Source organism: Schistocerca serialis, chromosome 6 (genome assembly GCF_023864345.2).
Source record: "Schistocerca serialis cubense isolate TAMUIC-IGC-003099 chromosome 6, iqSchSeri2.2, whole genome shotgun sequence".
Classification (NCBI taxonomy): Eukaryota; Metazoa; Arthropoda; class Insecta; order Orthoptera; family Acrididae; genus Schistocerca; species Schistocerca serialis.
The window spans coordinates 308,036,660-308,060,200 of NC_064643.1; the positions used below are offsets into that span (position 1 = coordinate 308,036,660).

At 43.8% G+C, this 23,541-nt stretch overlaps 2 protein-coding genes across 4 annotated transcripts in view; both read left to right on the forward strand.

Moving 5' to 3' along the window:
* LOC126484050 (allergen Tha p 1-like) overlaps window positions 1-23,541 on the forward strand; it is a 105,597-nt gene that overhangs the window by 73,401 nt on the left and 8,655 nt on the right. Inside the window, exons 1-2 of one of the 3 annotated variants that reach the window (XM_050107397.1) lie at window positions 1,621-1,842; window positions 5,965-6,277. In XM_050107397.1, coding sequence (XP_049963354.1) covers window positions 1,662-1,842; window positions 5,965-6,155 — 372 coding nt within the window. In that variant the 5' untranslated portion in view covers window positions 1,621-1,661 and the 3' untranslated portion in view covers window positions 6,156-6,277. Of the gene's footprint in view, window positions 1-1,620; window positions 1,843-5,964; window positions 6,278-23,541 lie in introns of those variants that run through there. The other 2 variants (XM_050107395.1, XM_050107398.1) reach the window with 2 other exon arrangements.
* LOC126484052 (allergen Tha p 1-like) overlaps window positions 1-23,541 on the forward strand; it is a 72,251-nt gene that overhangs the window by 12,797 nt on the left and 35,913 nt on the right. The window lies entirely within an intron of this gene.

Consider the following 23,541-nt stretch of genomic DNA (forward strand, 5'->3'; position numbering starts at 1 on the left):
GAGTCACAGAAATATACATCCGACAATCAGCTAGACCACTTTCTTTTTGGCAAGGTATTTCAAAGTAGCATGGCAATTAGTTTACGTGAAGTAGCCAAAACTTATAGATGACAACATTCATGCTACGCTCATGTGGTCTTCTCATGAACCAGAAGTAACACGACTAACAAATATTCGGCTGGACCCTTTTACGCTATGTGCAGTACATTTTTGTATGAGGATGTTTTTACTCTAACTGATAACGGCATAAAATTATTGCAAAATCTTAAGATTGTCAGGTTCACCTTTGCTTTCTTGATCACTGTCGTGGAAAGAAAATAATCACATTTATGTTATTCTCTACATGTAATAGAAGATTGCACAGAGAAATTGAGTACCTGCTTATACACACAAATTGCACACATGCTGGAAGCGTCCCTGTGTGAGCAAATTAGTTGCAGTTTCAAGAAGTTCATTCGAAGCGTGAGTACGCTTTTAAGAGTAGCCCCCATTACTTGTCTGATTATATCATTTCTGAAAAATACAGTTTGCGAAGATCGCTAGCAATTATTTCTATTACTATGGCCGGTTTCGACAGATTACACTGTCATCATCGGATACCACAACGTAGATCGGCTGAGCCCGGTCATAGTAATAAAACGAATTGCTAGTGATCTTGGCAAACTTGATTCTTCAAGAAGAATATAATTTTCAGAACGACCGCAGCGACTGACACAGTGTCAAACTGGTCTGACTAAATTAGAGACACTAATAGCTTGTTGGTCTTCCTTTTGCCTTCCACGTTGTGTCTCACAAAGATATTGTAAAACTATCAGGTGTATGGTTATAGGCGAATCAAATTGAGAATAATAACATAATTCCAGTGAGATCGTCCACTATCGCTACAGAGCAAAGAATACATGAAGACCAACGATTACTGACTGCACGCTTCAGGCTGCTCTGCCTGATATAATTGATTTAGAAGGATTTCCTTACGTGAACCGATGTAACGAAAAAAACCATTATGTCATAATGGCTAGTCTCAAGTTATTTTACTAACCCAACCGATCTTCTGGCAGTGTCTTGCAGGCTTCTGTTACCTTTCTTCCATAGATTATTCTAGTACCACATGACATGCATGAGATTTCTTAGGCGACGCTTCAGATTCTAAAACTGACCCGATTCAGGACACACATGCAGTTTCATTTTTTTAAAACACTGTTTGAAGCATATTTTCTAGGTCGTATATGTGCTTATTGATGACTTACAGTCCAGGAAAATCGGCGGTGCTAAGACTCCCAAGTTAACATAACTCACTTCATAAAATTTTCCAGATTACATTGATGGCAATATTTTTTCCGTTGGCGTGGCAAGTGACGTTGTTGGCGTGGAAAGTGTTTACTTGTGTAGGGACAGTAAAATAAGAAGGAATTTCCAGTAAGGCATCATGGAAACTGCATTACAGCGAACAGTCACGAGTGCACCTGAGAGCAACTTGCTCTTCTCAGAAACGGCCAGGTGCGTGGACCGGTGAAGGTCAGCGTCCGCTGCCCGGCGCCTGCGTAAACACTCGCCGTGACGTCAGGAGCGCCGGCCAACGTACGTATATATAATGCAGTGGAGACTGAGGCTGGCAGATCACACCCCAGACGCCACAGCAGCAGCGCATTGCCGAAGTCACGATGCAGAAATACACTCTGTTGCTGGTCTGCCTGGTGGCAGCTGCCACTGCGTACACCACCAAGTACGACAACATCGACCTGGACGACATCCTCCATAACGACCGCCTACTCAAGAAGTACCACGAGTGCCTCCTCTCTGACAGCGACGCCTCCTGCACGCCTGACGGGAAGGAGCTCAAGGGTGAGTGCAGTGCTGGCTAGTCAGTACGGTTCTCCCTGTACTGACGTGCATTAGGAAGCGCACATCAAACGGGTCGCCGATTTTACATTAGTACCACTGTAGTACACACTTAAATGGATTCTGCTCTACTACGATGCACTTGTAAAGCATTTTCGAGAAATCCGGGTTCAACTTCTTACGAGTCTGTCAAGGCTAAGGCAGCTGTGCAGATGCCTGACCCAGTTGCCTTCGAATACCATTATTTTTTTGTAATCCGTCAACAGACACACTGCTATCACATTTCTACAATCGCTGTGGAAGTTCCTGGTAACGATCCTACTTTATAAACACAGTAAATATATCTTTTGCCTGTGCAGAAACGAAAGAGCGTACTCGTGTTTACCGTCTGTCATCTGACAACTCCATCTTTTCTAATATTCTAAGATGGCTAGTATAGTACCGCAGGCAGCTCATCCTGTCGCCTTTACATAAGAGGGGACCACATCTACTTTCTATTGATGCCCCACAACCAATATGAATGTAGTGAACATTATTTGAAGCATGTGTTGCCAGGTATAACTTCAATTCCTTTAACCTGGATTCCCTGTTACGAGGGGCGTTTGAAAAGTCCGTGCAAAAATAAAAATTGCCTTACATGTTTGGGGTAAACCTTTTTTATTTTTCGACATAGTCTCCTTTAAGACTTATACACTTCGTCCAACGCAGTTCTAATTTGTTGATCCCTTCCGAATAATAGGAATTCTCCAAGTCTCCAGAATAGCTGTTAGTTGCTGTAATCACCTCCTTGTTTGTATAAAATCATTGTCCCACCAGCCATTTCTTCAAATTGAGGAACAAACAGTAGTACGAGGGATCCAAGTCTGGAGAACAGTGGGCATGTGAAACGAGTTTGAATCCTAGTTCCATTAATTTCGCGACCAAAACTGCTGAGGTGTGTGCTGGTGCATTCTGGTGATGGAAAACGAGATTTTGCGGTAAAATCGCCAGCGTTTTTCTTGCAGCTCGGTTTTCAAACGGTCCAGTAAGGATTAATAATATATACCTGTAATGTTTTACCATTTTCCAGATAGTTGATGAGGATTATCCCTTGCGAATCCCAAAAGACAGTCGTCATAGCCTTTCCGGCCGAAGGAATGATCATCGCATTTTTTGGTGCAGATTCTCCCTTGGTAACTCGTTGTTCAGATTGTTGTTTGGTCTCAGGAGTATAGTAATGTATACATGTTTCATCCACAGTGACAAAATGACGCTTAAAGTCCTGCGGATTCCTTATGAACAGCTGCAAACCATCCTTGCAATATTTTTCACACGATTCCGTTTTTGGTCAAGCAATCGCGGAACCTATCTTGTGGATAGCTTTCTCATGTCCAATTTTTATGCAAAATAATATGTACCCGTTCATTCGAGATGCCCACAGCACTAGCAATTTCACGCACCTTAGCTCTCCTGTCATCCATCACCATATCATGGATTTTATCAATGATTTGTGGAGTCGTAACCTCCAGAGGGTGTCCAGAACGTTCAGCATTACTTGTGCCCAAATGGCCACTCCGAAAATTTTAAAACCACTTATTAACTGTTCTGATCGAAGGCGCAGAGAAACCGTAATGTTTATCAAGCTTCTCTTTTGTCTCCTGAGGTGTTTTGCCTTTCATAAAGTAATGTTTAATCACCACACGAAATTCTATTTCGTCCATTTTGTTAACGATCACTCGACTTCCTTGATTCACACGAATGTCAAACACAAAGAAATATATCAATATGGCTGAAACTTGGTGTGCCTTCTTACCAAAGATGCTACTAACTAAACATGGCCTCGATACGCCCCGTTGGTGCCATCTGTCTGACTTTGCACGGACATTTTAAACGCCCCTCTTATATCTCACATCGAATAAAAGACACATTAACACTATGACACACCTGTGTGGTAGATGTAGCCGGTTCGAAACCTAGTGGTGAATGAAATGTTTATGCAGAGGAGGGCGGGTAGCATAAATTTCTTCATAAACGGCTTTTCCGACAATGTTCTGGTTTAAAGTGGAATGCTCTTCTCATTGTCTCCAATGAGGGCATGTGACACTGCTTACTGTGATCCGTTCATCTGATGGTGAAGTTAAGTTGGCTGCCTTCTTGGTGCTATTCGAGATGGGTAGAGTTTGTACTGGCACAAAATTTCAACCTGCCCCTTTTCTCATCATCATCCCCATGAAACACAAACGTTATCATAACACAATACAACCATCCATTACACTCACCTACCCTCTATCGACACACATACGACACAATACCCACACGTCTGCATTGAAAGGGGCTAGTGTAAGTGGAGAAAAAAGCCTTTACGACAGGCGGCTAAATCCGTCCCGTGGGATACACGAGCGAACAGTGCCACACGGCGCCTACGTTCACATTAGAATTCTTATTATTATAATTTTTGTTGCTCTTCGAAAGAACATGATTAGTTTTAGTACAACTGCTTGGCAGGAAATTTGGAACAAAATATACTCTTACATAGTACAATCAAACGTCTAGTCAGCTGTGTTAACCAACTGCACATTCACCACTGCTCTAGTGCTGACAGTATCCTGTGGCATTTGAAACGGTCGTAAAACTACGAACCTTCATTTATGGGAAACACTTGAAAAGGTCACGTTACTAGTGCATCATCTGTTACATATAAGTACGTCGTGTAGTAGTGTGAAAGTTCAGCGAATTCGAAAGCCCGATAGTTATATGCTTCCCGCGTTTGCAACAATTGTAACTTTTTTCAGTAATCTTCTAGATCTGTTCCCGTTCTTCCGTAACTGAACTCCCATCTTCAGTTAGCACAGGCTCAAGGATTACTATTGTTTGTGATGGATTTAGTTCACCAGAGTTGGATGTTAGTCTGGTTATAAATCTTTGAAGACTGTCAACTTTAAATAATAAATAAATAAATAAAATAAAAGACTTGTTCGATGCCAGCTTCCATCTCTTGTATCTTGAGCCAATATTTTCCACATCTCGATAATCTACTCAGCAATTCATATCCGTTTCTACTGTAAAATTCACCCTAAGATAGCCTTTCAAAATATGGGACTCTATTTCAAGATGCACATCGCATATCTGATACCTTTGTTTCTACCTCTCTGTTTAGCTGAAAGTTCGCATTCAACGAGATAGTTATGTGGACGGCTGGTCGGTGAGCTAATAAACAGGCAACAGATCTCACTTATTTCACTGTCAGATGAGAGATTGGGTGGGGTATATCGTTCACCCTGGATAAAGAGTAAGCACCTTCGAATGGATTAGTTTACATGACTGAACCAGCGCTTTATTACTGTGATTTGTTGTTTGTATGTAATTCTCACCGTCCCTCTCTCCACCCTCCGCTCTACCCAATCCCTGCCCCCTCTTTCTATCTTTTTCCCTCGCACTACCTATTTCTCTTTCACTCTCTCTCTCTCTTTCACGCTCGTTTTGTGTAAAATGTGTGACAGATCCTGCTTGGTTGACTTATGACCGCACTGTGTACCATGTCCAATAGGCTAAATTTTCAAAATTACCCAACTAAAGTGATTAATGGCAAGCTGTTCCACAGTGCTGTATGTGAAACATGGCAAAACGCAACGGCCTGAACAATGGAAAATTCACATCGTATTGTTGTCATAGACAATAAAGACACTGGAGTCACATATTCCCACTCTTATTTTGGTGCAGCAACCTTACCTCCCACACGACTATACAAAAATTATGGTCCTTTCCTTCTTCGTACTTTCTACATCTGACCGAAAGTGCCTCTATGTTAAATAACTCATGATTCTGGGTTCTACATATCATATTACTACATTTAGCAACTCATGCCCCTAATCACCACTTTTTGTGCACTAATGAAAGGTATGAAAATATTCAGAGGTATATAAACATCTGCAGAAAAACAAACCAAATAAATTTCCGATTGCTCTTCTGTGTGGAAGCCTGGAATGGTGGCCACTGGACCACGTGTGGTCAAATAGAAACACAGACCACTGATGTAGCTTCAAAGCGAAATACTTGGAGTCACACAAAATTGAATTATTCAGTATTTTTAGAATAAGTATTTTTGATCTCTTCACTTTTCTGATTGTGAAGCCTGTCTGTTAACAGCCGCCGTCCCTGATGCGCTGACCAATGAGTGCGCCAAGTGTAACGAGAAGCAGAAGGCTGGCGCCGAGAAGGTGATCAGGTTCCTCATCAAGGAGAAGCCCGACCTGTGGACGCCGCTGGAGAACAAGTACGACCCCACCGGCACCTACAGGCAGAAGTACGGCGAGGAGCTCAAGAGGGTCTCTGCCTAAACACCTGCAGCTACTAGTCTCGTCGGCCACTGTGATATCTGAAAATCAGTATCTCATGTAAATAATTTTTTCCAATGCGGTTTGTTCCTTTTATTTAATAAATAAATAATAAAAAATGGAAATCCTTTTTTTGTTTTGTTTTTCACATTAAGGAGAAACCAAATAATCCGGGACGTTTACTTTAAAAGAAGCGCGACAAAACCTATTGTCCCAGAGTACTTACGTTCCTACGGATATTTCATTCATTTACTTATCCAGGGATGTTTTACATTGTTTCATATAACGATAAGGATGTTATAAAGAGCCTTTGTACTAAAACAGGAAACAACATTTACAAGCAATTATAAAATAAAAAGTGGAATACAGGAATAGCTATGGTAAATACGCATAAGTTATTGTGGTTCATGAAAGACAGAAGAACAAAGGCAGGTCACAATCACGTAGATTTAAAGTCAGATGGCCGTGAGAGAGGGGTGGGAGAGCAAGTGAAAGGATAACATGGTAGAGGTACAGGTAACAAAGAATGGGGAATAAATTACCGTGCCTTACTGAGAAACGAAAAGAGAAAGAAGCAGAAATGAGAGAAAATGGAGGTATTTATTTTACTGTACGACGGGGATAATCTGGCCATACGTATTAGTTTTTAGGGGTAAAGATGTTGTGCTTGCGAAAGGATGTGTTTTATATTTTTCTCGAATGCAACAGGTGATTGAACTGTGTGCAGAGTGAAGGGATCCTTCTTCCGAGGCAAATAGAGCAGCAGAGAACCAGCTTGGGAATCTTTTCGTTTTGTGGACGAGCACAGTTAGGGTACTACATATGTGAGACTCTTGTGTCGATGACGGTAAGCTGATAGCTGCTTAATCTCTAATAAGTGGTTACTAGGGTATATGAGCGCTGAAGACACGAGGAAGTAGATTTCATTATTAACTGCGGCTTCAACAGATTGTTCAGCATGCAGAAAACGAAGTAACCAACACTTGTTCTCAGCAGTTCCAGTGGAACCTGAGCAACGTGTTCCAGTATACTGGTTTTCAGATGGTAGAGAACCAACGCTTCGTTGCTAAACGCGTTTTGTCAGATGTCCCCCGAGTCAAAAGTCACATGGGTTCAGATCATGTGATCTTGGAGTCTACGAATCTGGAAAACCTCTGAAGATAACGCGTCCATGGAAGGTTGGATCAAATAGCACTTTCAATAGGCGAAATACGTGATATGTTGCCCCAGTACGCCTGAAAACAGTGTTTCGCACATAGTTCCACTCTTCCAGAGCGGGAATCACATGCTGTACAAGGAGGTCGCGATAGCATGCAGACGTCATGCTATACCTGACAGGTCCTCTTTGTGCATGCTCTACAAATAATAACAGACTGAGAATAAAGATGCTTGTGAGTCTACACCATCACCTGCCACATACGGCCGATGCAATGCCTCATTGTGCACAACAGTTGGTTTCACAGTACCTCATATTTGGTTGTTGTGTATATTCACTGTACCCTGTCGTGTAAAATGTACCACGTCACTCCACAAATTACTGGCCGGCCGCATGTCATCAACTTCGAACAGAGCCAGAAACCGGAGAGCAAATTAAGAACGTTGCGCGGATCATGAGGTTTGAGCTGCTGTACCATCTGGATGTCGTACTTGTGCCAGTGTGACATCGGCCGCAAAACTGTCTGTACTGTTGATCATGGGATGGGCAATTCTCGTGAGACTACACGAGCACTAGCACCATCAGCGGCACGTGCTGTATGGTCAGTTGCAGCAACAGCGACCTCGTAAATAACTTCTATCGGAATAGAAAGCCTTCCTCCTCCAGCTGCCACACGAAGGTCGCACTATAACAGTAAACCATCGAATGCCATCAGACCGCTCCTCGGTTCTTTTAGTCGGCGCTACTCTCTCAATAGTGCACTTAAACTGCTGCCATTCATATAAAACAGTTTCACTAACAGTGCACGGTCTCTCCTCTCGATAGCCATAATCTTCCCTCACGTTAGGGCTTGTCAAAAGACAGCATGGATGTTATAACGTCATACAAAAAGTGTGCAGTGCCAGACTTGCACCTGGTGGCCACAGGTGCTATAAAGCGTAAATTTGTTCCGAAGTAACACATTTGCATATCTATCAAATTTCGCTGACACACGATAATTATATACTGCACTCGACCTGCGTGAGTTGCTGCACTTCAATTCCAACCACTTAGTACTATCCGTTATCCACCTTTCGAAACGATCACGATGAGAAAAAAAAACCAGAGCTCATGTGGAGTCTTCCGTTCTTCCCACTAACCATTCGTGAATGGAAAAGTTTTGGGCTGGGGGAAGGGGGGAGATTTTGGTGCCAGAAATACCTTACTCTATACACCGTAAACTTTTAAAATTTCTTTTTTACCTTGTTCTCAACCTGTGAGAGCACGACAGGCTCTTGTAGAACTTGGTTCTTTTCCTCCATGTCCAGTTCTGGCATTTGCATGATGACAAGGGATACCTCTCGATCACATTGGTAATGCTGCGCGATGGTAATATCTGAATTTATTTCTGGAATAACGTGGCTTTGGGTATATGGACTTAGACTGGGTATGTGGATGTAATCTTGTAGCCTCTTCTTGAAATTAGCAGGAGGCTAATACAAGGACTGAAACAGAGGTCATATGTATGTACGTGGGTATTTCATCATGGTGGATCTTGTGCGCTGCTGTCGCATAGATAATTGAACCAAATACTTTCGCTTATCAGATACAGGTACATTTTAGCAAAGGGTTTAGATGTGTCGTGCAGCCTTAGATCTAGTGTCCAAAATTAAAGCAACAAACCACCATTTCCTCGTCCTGTGTGTAACTAACGATAAATCATACAAAACTGTCAACAGATGTCCGTACGATCGTGTCCTGCACGGGAAATAGCATTCTTGTCAACGGACAACCACGCCAAAGATGACTTCAGGGCACATATCAAACAGGATAGCGTTTTCCGGATAGTCTCACATGCACAATCGCAGACTGTGCAGTATGGCACAGAGAAGACAACTACCAGGATCTTTACAGTGGAGTGAAAAGGGGAGAATGGAAGTAGGATAGTCGCACACTGATGTGGCCCCATGGATTAATCTGAATCGTTCTGTGTTCGAATGAAGCGAAAGTTTAAAGAGCTCTAAACTGTATCCCCAAGACCAGTGCAGGGCCGCTCACGTGTAACATCACAGAGAGAGAACCATTATTTGGCTGCAAGCGCACGACGGTTCCGCCTTTGTACTGTACGGCAACTGTCATCTAACCTTGCAGCATCTACGGGACGTATTGTATCAAGGCAAATGGTGTACAGAAGGCTTCGGCTGAGTGACCTACTACATGTGCGCCTCTGACGCGACTTCACAAAAGGGAAAGTGTAGAGTGGAGTCGTCCGTGGTCAGGAATTTTCTCTGCCTCGTGATGGCTGGGTGTTATGTGATGTCCTTAGGTTAGTTAGGTTTAAGTAGTTCTAAGTTCTAGGGGACTGATGACCATAGATGTTAAGTCCCATAGTGCTCAGAGCCATTTGTGGAGTCGTCAACATGCCACCTGGACGCTAGAACAGTGAGCCATTGTTGTTCTCACAGAAGAGTCCCAATTTTGTCTGGACGGTGATTCTCGACGGATCCATATCCGGAGAGAACGTGGAACAAGATTTCGGGACCCATCCATTGTGGAAAGAGAGTGGTATCAAGGATGATGGAGTAGGCAGGAATTATGTTGACTACTCAAACACCACTTCATCAAATTGTGCGGTTAAAGCGTCAAGGTTTAACTGCTGTCGGGTATCGTGACGAGATCTTGGGCTGTCGTGTACGCTTGTTGCGAGATGCTGTGGGCCCAGACATCGTATTACAGGACGATAGTGATCGACTTCATTGAGCACGCGTTATTGATATTTTTTTGGAAACGGAAGATATTGCACGCACGGCTTGACCTGCTCGCTCTCCCGATTTGAATCCCACAGAGCACGTCTGGTATTCACTAATGACTCGGGTTGCATTACGTCAGCATTCATCGACCACTCACCAAGAATTGCGAGGTGCCCTGCAGGAAGAATGGGCGTTATTGCCTCAACATGAAATTGATGATATCATTCAGAGCATACCCCGTCGTTGGTCATGCCTGTATTGCTGCCAGAGGTGGTCACATCCGATACTGAGCGCATTAACCATTTGTCGGAATATGAATGTAAATCCGTTAAGTTGGTAAAGACGATGAACATTTTTGTCTGGCGTAATGCATATTGGAGTTGTTTACTTTTATATTCTTTACATTATTTCTACTTTACTATCACCTGATTATACTGTTTTGTGCCAGAATAAAAGCAGCCTTGAAAAATTTGGGTTTTTAGCTTTAAATGTGGATACCAGTGTAGTTTCAGTAGTTCCATGAAATATATTACAACATAGGACAACAAAAGTAATAATCACACCAATGAGTAAAGTAGCGTAACTATTACATGATTTTCTATGCAAATTACACATAGTATTTTGTTCATTCCATTAAAACACTCTGTACCCTTCAAATTTTTTGGTCAAGTAATTCTACTTCTTCGTGTTCTTTTCATGACTCTACAGTACGGCGTTTCACAAATCCATTCAAACCGGCAGAAAATAATATCTTCTTTATTTTAACTTCAGTGCACATTGTTGTTTTATGAGCATTTCATCAGTAACTTGAGAACGATATTTTAGTCAGTTATCGTCTGTGTGACAGAATTATATTGGCGTCACAGTTCACTTCACTGCCACCACTGCGTCAAATTCTATTGTCAACTTGGGTAGACCAAAAAGTTTCCAAATTTTTATGATCAAGCTGAAAATTCTCTTTTGCTGGACCGTAGTTGGTGATACAATATTTGGACCGCTATTTTTCAGCAATAAATTGGTAGAACATATTGTTAACGTGTTTAACGTTTGAAGTGTATACGATATGGATTTCGGGTTTGATATGCAAACCATTACAACGGGAAACGCTTCCTGGATCACAGTGGTTTGGTAACTACTTCTGAGCCCACATTGTGATCTCCAACAACAACAGCAGTTAAAGCGCATGCAGACTCTTTGCCCTGTTATAACAGAAACTTTTTTCCAGCAGTAATGTTCGATTTTAGTTAAATTCACGTTTTTCATGTTGCAATACGGTAGCGTAAAGAAAAACTAAAATTTCGCAGTCACGTTTCGTTTTCAGAATCCAAACTGCTGTTTCACGTCATACTTGCCTTTTAAATGATTTATCACAATAAAAGTTATCTAATAATCCGTTGTTAACCGCGGTGCACTTCTTACCGAAATTTATCACAAAATTTTTGTGCTAAAATGAAACGTCTGGGAAAAGAAGATGTACAAATAGTGTTTGGTGAATCAGAAGGCTCCAGTAATAGGTAAAAGACCTGCATTTCTAGAAATTCTCTAAATGAGGCAATTAGAAACAACAAATTCAGTGATCAGCAATAAGAGCAGCAATGGCACTCACTAACGTGTGGTTTATGGAGACTTCGGAGTGCCGTGATCAGTCCTGGGCGAACACATCTGCACCCCATGCAGACACGGAGCTGATGGGATTGCTTTTTACTGAAACACTGTCTTAAATTTGTGCTGCATCTGTTGCAGTAACTCGTCTTCACATACATACCCCGCAAGCTACAGTATCGTGCACGGTGCAGTTTGCGTTTTACCATTACTGGTCATTTCTTTTCATGTTCTGTTCCCAAGTAGAGCGAACGAAAACAGATTTTCCATTGTGAAATGAAGCGACACAAATCATGGCCGGCATCAGCAGAGTAGGCGAAGGACAGATTAACTGAGCATTTAGCAGAAAGTGTAAGGGGACCACAAGCATACAAGGCGAAATCCTTATTATTATTTTTTGGGTTTGAGTGAGGTTATTGACAACCTTGAAATAAATTAGAACAGGACCATATTATATTTAATGTTTCCCAGGACGTTAAAAAGAATTGTTTGATCAAAAAATTAAAGTACTGAATAATTGAATAGATGAGCTCCTAGTATGTTTAGAAGACGTGGGAACTTCTGAGGGATAAACAATGTGTGTCTGCCTGCACACTGCGTAACCATAGGGGTAGTGAAGTTAAATATCTACAATTACGGACTAGCACAATTTCCGTCTAAAATGAACATGAAACAATAAAGGGGAGTTACAACATATGCAAAAATTGGCCCTAAAGTGAAATATATTGAAGAAAGCAGTTTTTGAGTTGATCACGGGATAGAAGCATGTGATTTTGACTTGTCACTGCAGTCCGTATTCTACCAAGTCCATATTCTCCCGATAGTCGTTGGTCTCTTTCTTGTCCTACTAGCGGGTTCCAGTCTTCCATCATAATAACAGTTTTTTCTCCATTTAGATCATGAATTACCTGTTCAGTACTCACTTTCTCTGCCTCTTTGTCTTCCTGATACAGTTGTTGGCGTAGGCGTGCTGCCAACTCTGCTACGAATAACTACATCACTGAACTGTCCACATTAAGTCACTCTCTGTCCTGTCATCCTATTCATAATGCTTCCTACTCACGGTATATCATTTTCTGTTAGTTTTCAGATGGCTTTACTTTAGCCTGAGCCGAAGTACTTATATTTCCAGTTCACTGAGGCCCAATTCGTCTGGTTTCATCGTTTGCTTTTCCCTATCCATATCTTCTAGCTTCCCTATCACATTCACACTTTTACATACCGACTCGTGGAATCTTACCATTCTGTCAGTGATTCAATATCTTCCTGATGGCCACCTCCCCATTGCTAGTCCATTCCCAGAGATATGACAGTGATATTAACCCGGAAGCTTTTGCTAGTAAAGTAATGATTACTAAATAATAATGAATATGATGCTTTGCAGAAATACTTCATTACACCACAAAGTAACGCGCAGTTCTGCTTGCTACACTCAAGCCAAATGGATCTGAACGCCATCATAAATGGCACTGGAGGGACAACACCCACACAACCTAATGAAAAGTCGAAAGCAATACAACTGAACTGACAGAAGAAACCATTCGCATAATTTTTGCTACACGGAAACATCACACCCACAAACATTAGACTCTTCTACGCAGGCGTTTTTGAAGATTATGTTATTAGATTAAAGATGATGATTCAGCTGTAAGAACATATAATGCAATTTTGTCTGTGCAAAATTATTATGTGTCAAGGAAAATGCCTCTAATAATAATAAAGAAACATTAATATGTCAAAATATTTTACTAATGCTTCAGAGACAATATCATGTTAATTACTTCATACATTACATACGAAAAGAATTAGGAACTAACATTATACTTAAGGTGCATATGACTCTAAGATGCGCTGTTGTCACTTCTGCTGTTAGACAGTAACAATTAACAGAAGAGGATGTATCGCAGCGGTGCTGTGTTGTATATGATAAACTGGAGGCGGAATTACAAGTATAGTTACTTAAAACAGGAGTCTTTTAACCTCTCTTCGTAGCTTCAACAAATTCTGATACAATATCGATGGAGTACTGTGTTGTAATAAAATTAAATGGGAGAAATGATAAGAATTTCGAACTTATGTAATAACTAAAACCTTCGCGTAATAATCACTACACAGTACGAGACGTAATGATCTGATCCCTATAAATGATTCATCATTCACAATGCATACACAATCACAGACATAAAAAGCAAGTATTATTCTCAATACGGTACCATCCACGTAATTTTGCAGCAGTCACAGCGTTACTTATTTTCATATGTTAGTTCTGGAATAGAAAGTGCACCATCAGCAGCAGATAAAAAACTGAGTGTATCTGAGAACTGTTTATGTAGCTCGTCACTTAGAAGTGTGGATCCCTACCACATTTGTTAGTTGTCTGGAAATGTAATAAATACGAGGGTCACATTAACTTACTATCGCTCGATTGTCCATAGACGTGGTAAAATGGAATACAAAGATTTACACAGTTATTTCCACAAAATAGTAATGATACGTGTTCGCAGTTGTTATTCAAAACAATATCACCTTCTTTCGTGCTACACCCTGTCAAAGTCAATAAAGACAGTTCATAGATTGCGTGTATAAACTGCTGTTTCGTAAAGCATGGAAAACTGCTTGTCTTCATGTCTTCTTCACCAATAATTTAGTGTAGCGGAACCACCGTTTAGGATAGGGAAAATTAGTTTTGTGCGATATTCAGAGCACTAGTTACAGCCAGGTGTGGACCGGATTGCAGTAAGTTACGCATACCAGCAGTTGCGAAGGCAAATAGAGGCCACAGGGGCGTAGAACTTCCAGAGAGGATGCACACAGCAGTTTCCATGGCGCAAGTCACAGGCAGAAGAGGGCCACTGGCCAATCTAAGTGTTATGCATAAGTGACACGAAGCGCCGCAGAGATTCATTCAAATGTGGCAGCTCTGCTGGATGGCAGGGAGTATCACACCACTGGGCTGCACGCAGCAACAGATGGTGTGTCAGGCAGGTCATTGGTTCGAGCCTCTGAGTCCGACACGGGGTCCACAGCCAGCCAGCGACAGGCCACTCTTCGGCTCGCCACCGCGGGCAGTCGTCTCGGCACCAGACAGACGCCGGAGACTTCTCGTGGCGAGGGTTGCAGATTCGGACGCCGGATAGCGGGCACTTGTTTTTCGCCACGATCTCAGCCACACGCACGAGGAGAAGGACGCTGCTGGCCACCCGCGGCTCACACCGAGCATCGCTGAGTCGGCTGCTGGTGCAGCCAGTCTGACATCATCGGAACTCAGCGGGCCGGCCAAGGCCGACACGACACAGTGTTGCGTTGCACAGACTGCTGGGGAGCTTCCACAACATTGTGGGACCCTGTGACGCAGACCGAGGTGAACGATGAACGGAGCACTGTAGTGGAAAGAGATAAATCATTCGGAAAGCTCTCGCAAAGTTTTAATACTGCACCTCCCGGCGCCCACCAACTACGTTTGTTGTCTTCCCACTACATTTGGTCATACTGATACATTCGATGGCAGAAGCTGCCACAACATTAGCTCTCCACCATAAATGTAGGAGGAAGTGAGCCCCTGTGTCTGAGTTCCACAGCTGTAGGAAAGTGGCCTACATGCAGGCTTACCATGGTCACATCATAGGGCAATATATTTAAAACAGAATTACCACGGCAACACATGAGAAACAAGAGAATGGTTTTATTAAAGTAATATACATTAAAGTATACTTATCTTTTCTTTTGTGTGAAGGCATGGCATTGATGTAAAGTTCTGAACCTAATCTAACCTTTCGCAGCAGATAATTACTGACTAATGTAATCGAAGATCATTGCGGGTTACGGTTGGAGAGTTTACGTTCAGTCTCTCAATACATAAATATCTACAATTCGATTAATTCGACACTTGACGTTAACTGTCTCACTACTGCAACTGGTGAGAGCTGTCCCATCATTGCAGCCAAGTGGACCTGATGACAACTGGGATTGTAAATGCAGAGAATTGCCCGAGTGTTGGCGTGCGGCCACTTAGAAATTGAGCAAAAAGAAAAAATGGTTCAAATGGCTCTGGGCACTATGGGACTTAACGTCTGAGGTCATCAGTCGCCTAGAACTTAGAACTACATAAACCTAACTAACCTAAGGACATTACACACATCCATGCACGAGGCAGGATTCGAACCTGCGACTCGTAGCGGTCGCGCGGTTCTAGACTATAGCGCCTACAACCACCCGGCCACACTGGCTGGCTAACCGTTGAGTACCTATTATTAGGAGTGGGACTATGGGCAAGCACACCTCTAGGCCGTCATCCATTCACGCCACAGCATATACGTGCATGGCTTGACAGTTGTGCGTCAGAGGATCACTTCGAAGATGGAATGCCGCGTCCTCATCTTAAGCTATCTAAGTAGATTCTGCCAGATACGGTGTTTATGGAGGGGACGCTAACCAGCGCTCGGTCCGTGCAAAATGTTGTTCGACACATTATTTTGTCGTTCTTGCAACAGGAAGATGATGTATTGTTCCATCAAGATAATGCTCGCCCCCAAACTACCTTGAAACTCAAAGATCTCTGTTAAACATGCATCAACAATCCCGGCCAGCACGATCTCCAGAACTATCTCCAACTGAGCACTTGTGGGATATTATGGGACGAGAAGTGACTCGTGCGACTCTTCAACAAACGATCCTTGTGGAATTACGTGAACAGGTCGAGAAGGCGTGGTTAAAGTAATCGAAGACAATATTCGCCAGCTGTACAATCGACAGGATTGCACACTCAGAGCTCGCAATGTTGCCCATGGAGGCTACACCACTTACTAATACGGGTGTTGCAGCATGGGTCGATACATAGTTCCTCAGAACCGCTTGTGCTACTGATCTGTAAATGTAATCATTTCATGTACTCCAGATGCACTGTTGAAACAATGAACCTTGAGTGAATTGGAAATCTCTAAAGGAGTGTACAAATTTTTCCCTCGTAGTGTATTTGGCGGATGCACTCAGAGACAAAAGTAACGTAAAGGATGTATGTGGGCGACAGCAAGTTCCTGGCCAAGTCCTGGTGATAGTGAAGGCAGGTACTGGCAGCTTCCTCATTCGGGTCTGACTGGTGCCGCACGCCTTCATACAGGGTGTTTCAAAAATGACCGGTATATTTGAAACGGCAATAAAAATTAAACGAGCAGCGATAGAAATACACCGTTTGTTGCAATATGCTTGGGACAACAGTACATTTTCAGGCAGACAAACTTTCGAAATTACAGTAGTTACAATTTTCAACAACAGATGGCGCTGCGGTCTGGGAAACTCTATAGTACGATATTTTCCACATATCCACCATGCGTAGCAAGAATATGGCGTAGTCTCTGAATGAAATTACCCGAAACCTTTGACAACGTGTCTGGCGGAATGGCTTCACATGCAGATGAGATGTACTGCTCCAGCTGTTCAATTGTTTCTGGAGTCTGGCGGTACAACTGGTCTTTCACGTGTCCCCACAGAAAGAAGTCACAGGGGTTCATGTCTGGCGAATAGGGAGGCCAATCCACGCCGCCTCCTGTATGTTTCGGATAGCCCAAAGCAATCACACGATCATCGAAATATTCATTCAGGAAATTAAAGACGTCGGCCGTGCGATGTGGCCGGGCACCATCTTGCATAAACCACGAGGTGTTCGCTGTGTCGCCTAAGGCAGTTTGTATCGCCACAAATTCACGAAGAATGTCCAGATAGCGTGATGCAGTAATCGTTTTGGATCTGAAAAATGGGCCAATGATTCCTTTGGAAGAAATGGCGGCCCAGACCAGTACTTTTTGAGGATGCAGGGACGATGGGACTGCAACATGGGGCTTTTCGGTTCCCCATATGCGCCAGTTCTGTTTATTGACGAAGCCGTCCAGGTAAAAATAAGCTTCGTCAGGAAACCAAATGCTGCCCACATGCATATCGCCGTCATCAATCCTGTGCACTATATCGTTAGCGAATGTCTCTCGTGCAGCAATGGTAGCGGCGCTGAGGGGTTGCCGCGTTTGAATTTTGTATGGATAGAGGTGTAAAGTCTGGCGCATGAGACGATACGTGGACGTTGGCGTCATTTGGACCGCAGCTGCAACACGGCGAACGGAAAGCTGAGGCCGCTGTTGGATCACCTGCTGCACTAGCTGCGCATTGCCCTCTGTGGTTGCCGTACGTGGTCGCCCTACCTTTCCAGCACGTTCATCCGTCACGTTCCCAGTCCGTTGAAATTTTTCAAACAGATCCTAGTATCGCTTTTCGGTCCTTTGGTTACATTAAACCTCCGTTGAAAACTTCGTCTTGTTGCAACAACACTGTGTTCTAGGCGGTGGAATTCCAACACCAGAAAAATCCTCTGTTCTAAGGAATAAACCATGTTGTCTACAGCACACTTGCACGTTGTGAACAGCACACGCTTACAGCAGAAAGACGACGTACAGAATGGCGCACCCACAGACTGCGTTGTCTTCTATACCTTTCACATCACTTGCAGCGCCATCTGTTGTTGAAAATTGTAACTACTGTAATTTCGAAAGTTTGTCCGCCTGAAAATGTACTGTTGTCCCAAGCATATTGCAACAAACGGTGTATTTCTATCGCTGCTCGTTTAGTCTTTATTGCCGTTTCAAATATACCGGTCATTTTTGAAACACCCTGTATGTAGGTAATATTCCGATCGAGACACTGGCTGAAGAACTGTGTGTGCAGTCAGCGTCTGGCCCAGAGCTTGACGGAGCAGTTGTACGTAGAGATACTAGAGGAACCATTTGCGATCTCGAGGCCAACGAAGGCAAACAGGTATGCGGGCACACCGACCTCTGGCGGCGACTGCACTGCCGCCTGCTGGCCTAGGCAGCATGTCCCCCTGAACCTCTGTCATCTGCTCATTTACCCCCGCAAGGTTAGCCCACTGGTGCACCATTTCTGTGAGAAGCACTGCTAGTCTCTGGAGCGTATAGCCTGCACACAGCACAGGATGTGGAGCAACGCTTAGCCTGTTTGGATTATAGCATCCTCTAACAGTGTCTAACGCGTCTGACGTGGACACAGCACTTCTCTATTCAGGTGTTTATAGATTCGAGTGGTGAGTGTTTACTAGAACTTCTTCTAGAACTTCATTTTCTACATCACAAAAAATTATCTAGTGTGGGATGTGTGAGGAAATAGGCGACATTAAAGATTAGAAGATTACTTTTTTTCTAAATATATCTCTCAAAGCACTTACACAAACACTGTCATCATGGAAAAAATATCCTAAGCATAGTTCTAGGACTTGTGGCATATATTTCACACCAGATGAGCTACTTTCTTCCTTTTTATTTTCATTTTAGTCATCGTTTTTCTGACTGGTTTGATGGCGCCCGCCACAAATTCCTATCCTATACTAGCCACTTCACCTCAGCACTTGCAGCCTACATCCTCAGTTATATTCTGCATGCGTTGCAGTCTCTTTGCTCTATAGCCACGAGGAATGGCCGCACTGTTTGAGGCGCCATGTCAGGAATTATGCGGCCCCTCCCGCCGGAGGTCCGAGTCCTACCTCGGTCATGAGTGTGTGTGTTGTTCTCAGCATAAGTTAGTTTAACTAGAGTGTAAGTCTAGGGACCGATGACCTCAGCAGTTTGGTCCCTTAGGAATTCACACATATCTGAACTTTTTTTTTCTGTCCTCTATAGTTTTTATCCTCAACAGCTCAAACTGATACCATGGAAGTTATTCTCCGTCCTAACACATGTCGCGTCATTCTATTTGCCACCGTTTTCCGTATTTCCTTCTCTCGCGATTCTGCAGAGAATGTCCTCATTCCTTACGTAATCAGCCCACCTAATTTTCAACATTATTCTTTAGTACCGCATCTCAGAAGCTTCGATTCTCTTCTGTTCTGGTTTTCCCACAGTCCTTATTACGAGGACTATCCGGAAAGTAAGGTCCAAAAGGCCGCAAAATGGAAACCACTGTGAAAATAAAAAGTGTTTTATTTGTAACAGTTAGCTACACCTTCCAACTACTTCTCTACATAGTCGCCGCTCCAATTTAGACATTTGTCGTAGAGTGGTATCAACTTTTCAATATCCTCGTCATAGAAGGAAGCCACCTGTGCTTCCTGCCAATTCTCTACGCTGGTCTACCGCTCGTAGTCTGTGCCATAACATTGTCATCATAGGTAGCGTTCATGTGAGCAGAGATGAAACTCAGGGAGAGTCAATTACGGGCTCTGTTGTGAGTGATCAAACACTTCCCACCGAAAACGCTGCAGGAGAGTCTTCATTGCCCCTTCAGAGAATTGTCATGCAGAAGCAAACGTATGACATACACTCCTGGAAATGGAAAAAAGAACACATTGACACCGGTGTGTCAGACACACCATACTTGCTCCGGACACTGCGAGAGGACTGAACAAGCAATGATCACGCGCACGGCACAGCGGACACACCAGGAACCGCGGTGTTGGCCGTCGAATGGCGCTAGCTGCGCAGCATTTGTGCACCGCCGCCGTCAGTGTCAGCCAGTTTGCCGTGGCATACGGAGCTCCATCGGAGTCTTTAACACTGGTAGCATGCCGCGACAGCGTGGACGTGAACCGTATGTGCAATTGACGGACTTTGAGCGAGGGCGTATAGTGGGCATGCGGGAGGCCGGGTGGACGTACCGCCGAATTGCTCAACACGTGGGGCGTGAGGTCTCCACAGTACATCGATGTTGTCGCCAGTGGTCGGCGGAAGGTGCACGTGCCCGTCGACCTGGGACCGGACCGCAGCGACGCACGGATGCACGCCAAGACCGTAGGATCCTACGCAGTGCCGTAGGGGACCGCACCGCCACTTCCCAGCAAATTAGGGACACTGTTGCTCCTGGGGTATCGGCGAGGACCATTTGAAACCGTCTCCATGAAGCTGGGCTACGGTCCCGCACACCGTTAGGCCGTCTTCCGCTCACGCCCCAACATCGTGCAGCCCGCCTCCAGTGGTGTCGCGACAGGCGTGAATGGAGGGACGATTGGAGACGTGTCGTCTTCAGCGATGAGAGTCGCTTCTGCCTTGGTGCCAATGATGGTCGTATGCGTGTTTGGCGCCGTGCAGGTGAGCGCCACAATCAGGACTGCATACGACCGAGGCACACAGGGCCAACACCCGGCATCATGGTGTGGGGAGCGATCTCCTACACTGGCCGTACACCACTGATGATCGTCGAGGGGACACTGAATAGTGCACGGTACATCCAAACCGTCATCGAACCCATCGTTCTACCATTCCTAGACCGGCAAGGGAACTTGCTGTTCCAACAGGACAATGCACGTCCGCATGTATCCCGTGCCACCCAACGTGCTCTAGAAGGTGTAAGTCAACTACCCTGGCCAGCAAGATCTCCGGATCTGTCCCCCATTGAGCATGTTTGGGACTGGATGAAGCATCGTCTCACGCGGTCTGCACGTCCAGCACGAACGCTGGTCCAATTGAGGCGCCAGGTGGAAATGGCATGGCAAGCCGTTCCACAGGACTACATCCAGCATCTCTACGATCGTCTCCATGGGAGAATAGCAGCCTGCATTGCTGCGAAAGGTTATACACTGTACTAGTGCCGACATTGTGCATGCTCTGTTGTCTGTGTCTATGTGCCTGTGGTTCTGTCAGTGTGATCATGTGATGTATCTGACCCCAGGAATGTGTCAATAAAGTTTCCCCTACCTGGGACAATGAATTCACGGTGTTCTTATTTCAATTTCCGGGAGTGTATTATGTACGCTGCATGAGATCAAGTGAAATCTCACACCAGGCCCTCGTACTTGGTGGGTGACACTATTGTTCTAAGCATCTTTACGTGCTCACTGTGCGCTCATAACTGCAGAGAGCGACGTGACGCAATTGACGGGTATACTAGAGACACTGCCCAACATATCTCAGCAAAGCTTCATCGGATCTTCACTGAGGTTTCCATTTCATACCCCATCGGATCTTACTTATACATCTACATCTACATCTACATCTCTATGGGTACTCTGCAAATCATATTAAACTGCCTGGTGGAGGATTCACTGAACCACCTTCACATTTCTCTCTCGGAAAGAACGAACACATATATCTTTCCGTACGAGCTCTGATTTCCCGTATTTTATCGTGGTGATCATTTCTCCCTATGTGGGTTGGTGTCAACAAAATAATTTCGCATTCGGAGGAAAATGTTGATGATTGGAATTTCGTGAGAAGACTACATCGCCTGTGTTTTAATGATGTCCAGCCCAAATCCTGTATCATTTCAATGACACTCCCTCCCGTATATCGCGATAGTACAAAACTTGCTGACTTTCTCTGAACTTTTTCTATGAACTCCGTTAGTCATCTCTGGTAAGGATCCTACAGCGCGCAGCAGTATTCTAAAAGAGGACGGGAAAGCGTAGTGTAGGCAGTCTCCGCAGTAGATCTGTTACAGTTTACAAGTTTCCTGCCAATAAAATGCAGCCTTTGCTTAGCCTTACCCCACAACATTGGCGTCCGGGGTAGCGGTCAGTCCAAGGCGCCATGCCACCTCTCCGGAGGTTAGTTTAAGTTAGATTAAGTAGTTTGAGGATATTGAAAGGGTAATGGAGTATGTAAAGGGGGACGAAAATCTAATAGTCATGAGCGACTAGAATGCAGTTGTAGGGGAAGGAGTAGAAGAAAAGGTTACAGGAGAATATGGGCTTGGGACAAGGAATGAAAGAGGAGAAAGACTAATTGAGTTCTGTAACAAGTTTCAGCTAGTAATAGCGAATACCCTGTTCAAGAATCACAAGAGGATGAGGTATACTTTCAAGAATCACAAGAGGAAGAGGTATACTTGGAAAAGGCCAAGAGATACGGGAAGATTTCAATTAGATTACATCATGAGATTCCGAAATCAGATACTGGATTGTAAGGCGTACCCAGGAGCAGATATAGACTCAGATCGCAATATAGTAGTGATGAAGAGTAGGCTGAAGTTCAAGACATTAGTCGGGAAGAATCAATACGCAAAGAAGTGGGATACGGAAGAACTAAGGAATGACGAGATACGTTTGAAGTTCTCTAACGCTATAGATACAGCAATAAGGAATAGCGCAGTAGGCAGTACAGTTGAAGAGGAATGGACATCTCTAAAAAGGGCCATCACAGAAGTTGGGAAGGAAAACATAGGTACAAAGAAGGTAGCTGCGAAGAAACCATGGGTAACAGAAGAAATACTTCAGTTGATTGATGAAAGGAGGAAGTACAAACATGTTCCGGGAAAATCAGGAATACAGAAATACAAGTCGCTGAGGAATGAAATAAATAGGAAGTGCAGGGAAGCTAAGACGAAATGGCTGTAGGAAAAATGTGAAGACATCGAAAAAGATATAATTGTCGGAAGGACAGACTCAGCATACAGGAAAGTCAAAACAACCTTTGGTGACATTAAAAGCAACGGTGGTATCATTAAGAGTGCAACGGGAATTCCACTGTTAAATGCAGAGCAGAGAGCAGATAGGTGGAAAGAATACATTGAAAGCCTCTATGAGGGTGAAGATTTGTCTGGTTTGATAGAAGAAGAAACAGGAGCCGATTTAGAAGAGATGGGGGATCCAGTATTAGAATCGGAATTTAAAAGAGCTTAGGAGGGCTTACGGTCAAATAAGGCAGAAGGGATAGATAACATTCCATCAGAATTTCTAAAATCATTGGGGGAAGTGGCAACAAAACGACTATTCACGTTGGTGTGTAGAATATATGAGTCTGGCGATATACTATCTGACTTTCGGAAAAGCATCATCCACACAATTCCGATGACGGCAAGAGCTGACAAGTGCAAGAATTATCGCACAATCAGCTTAACAGCTCATACATCGAAGCTGCTTACAAGAATAATATACAGAAGAATGGAAAAGAAAATTGAGAATGCGCTAGCTGAC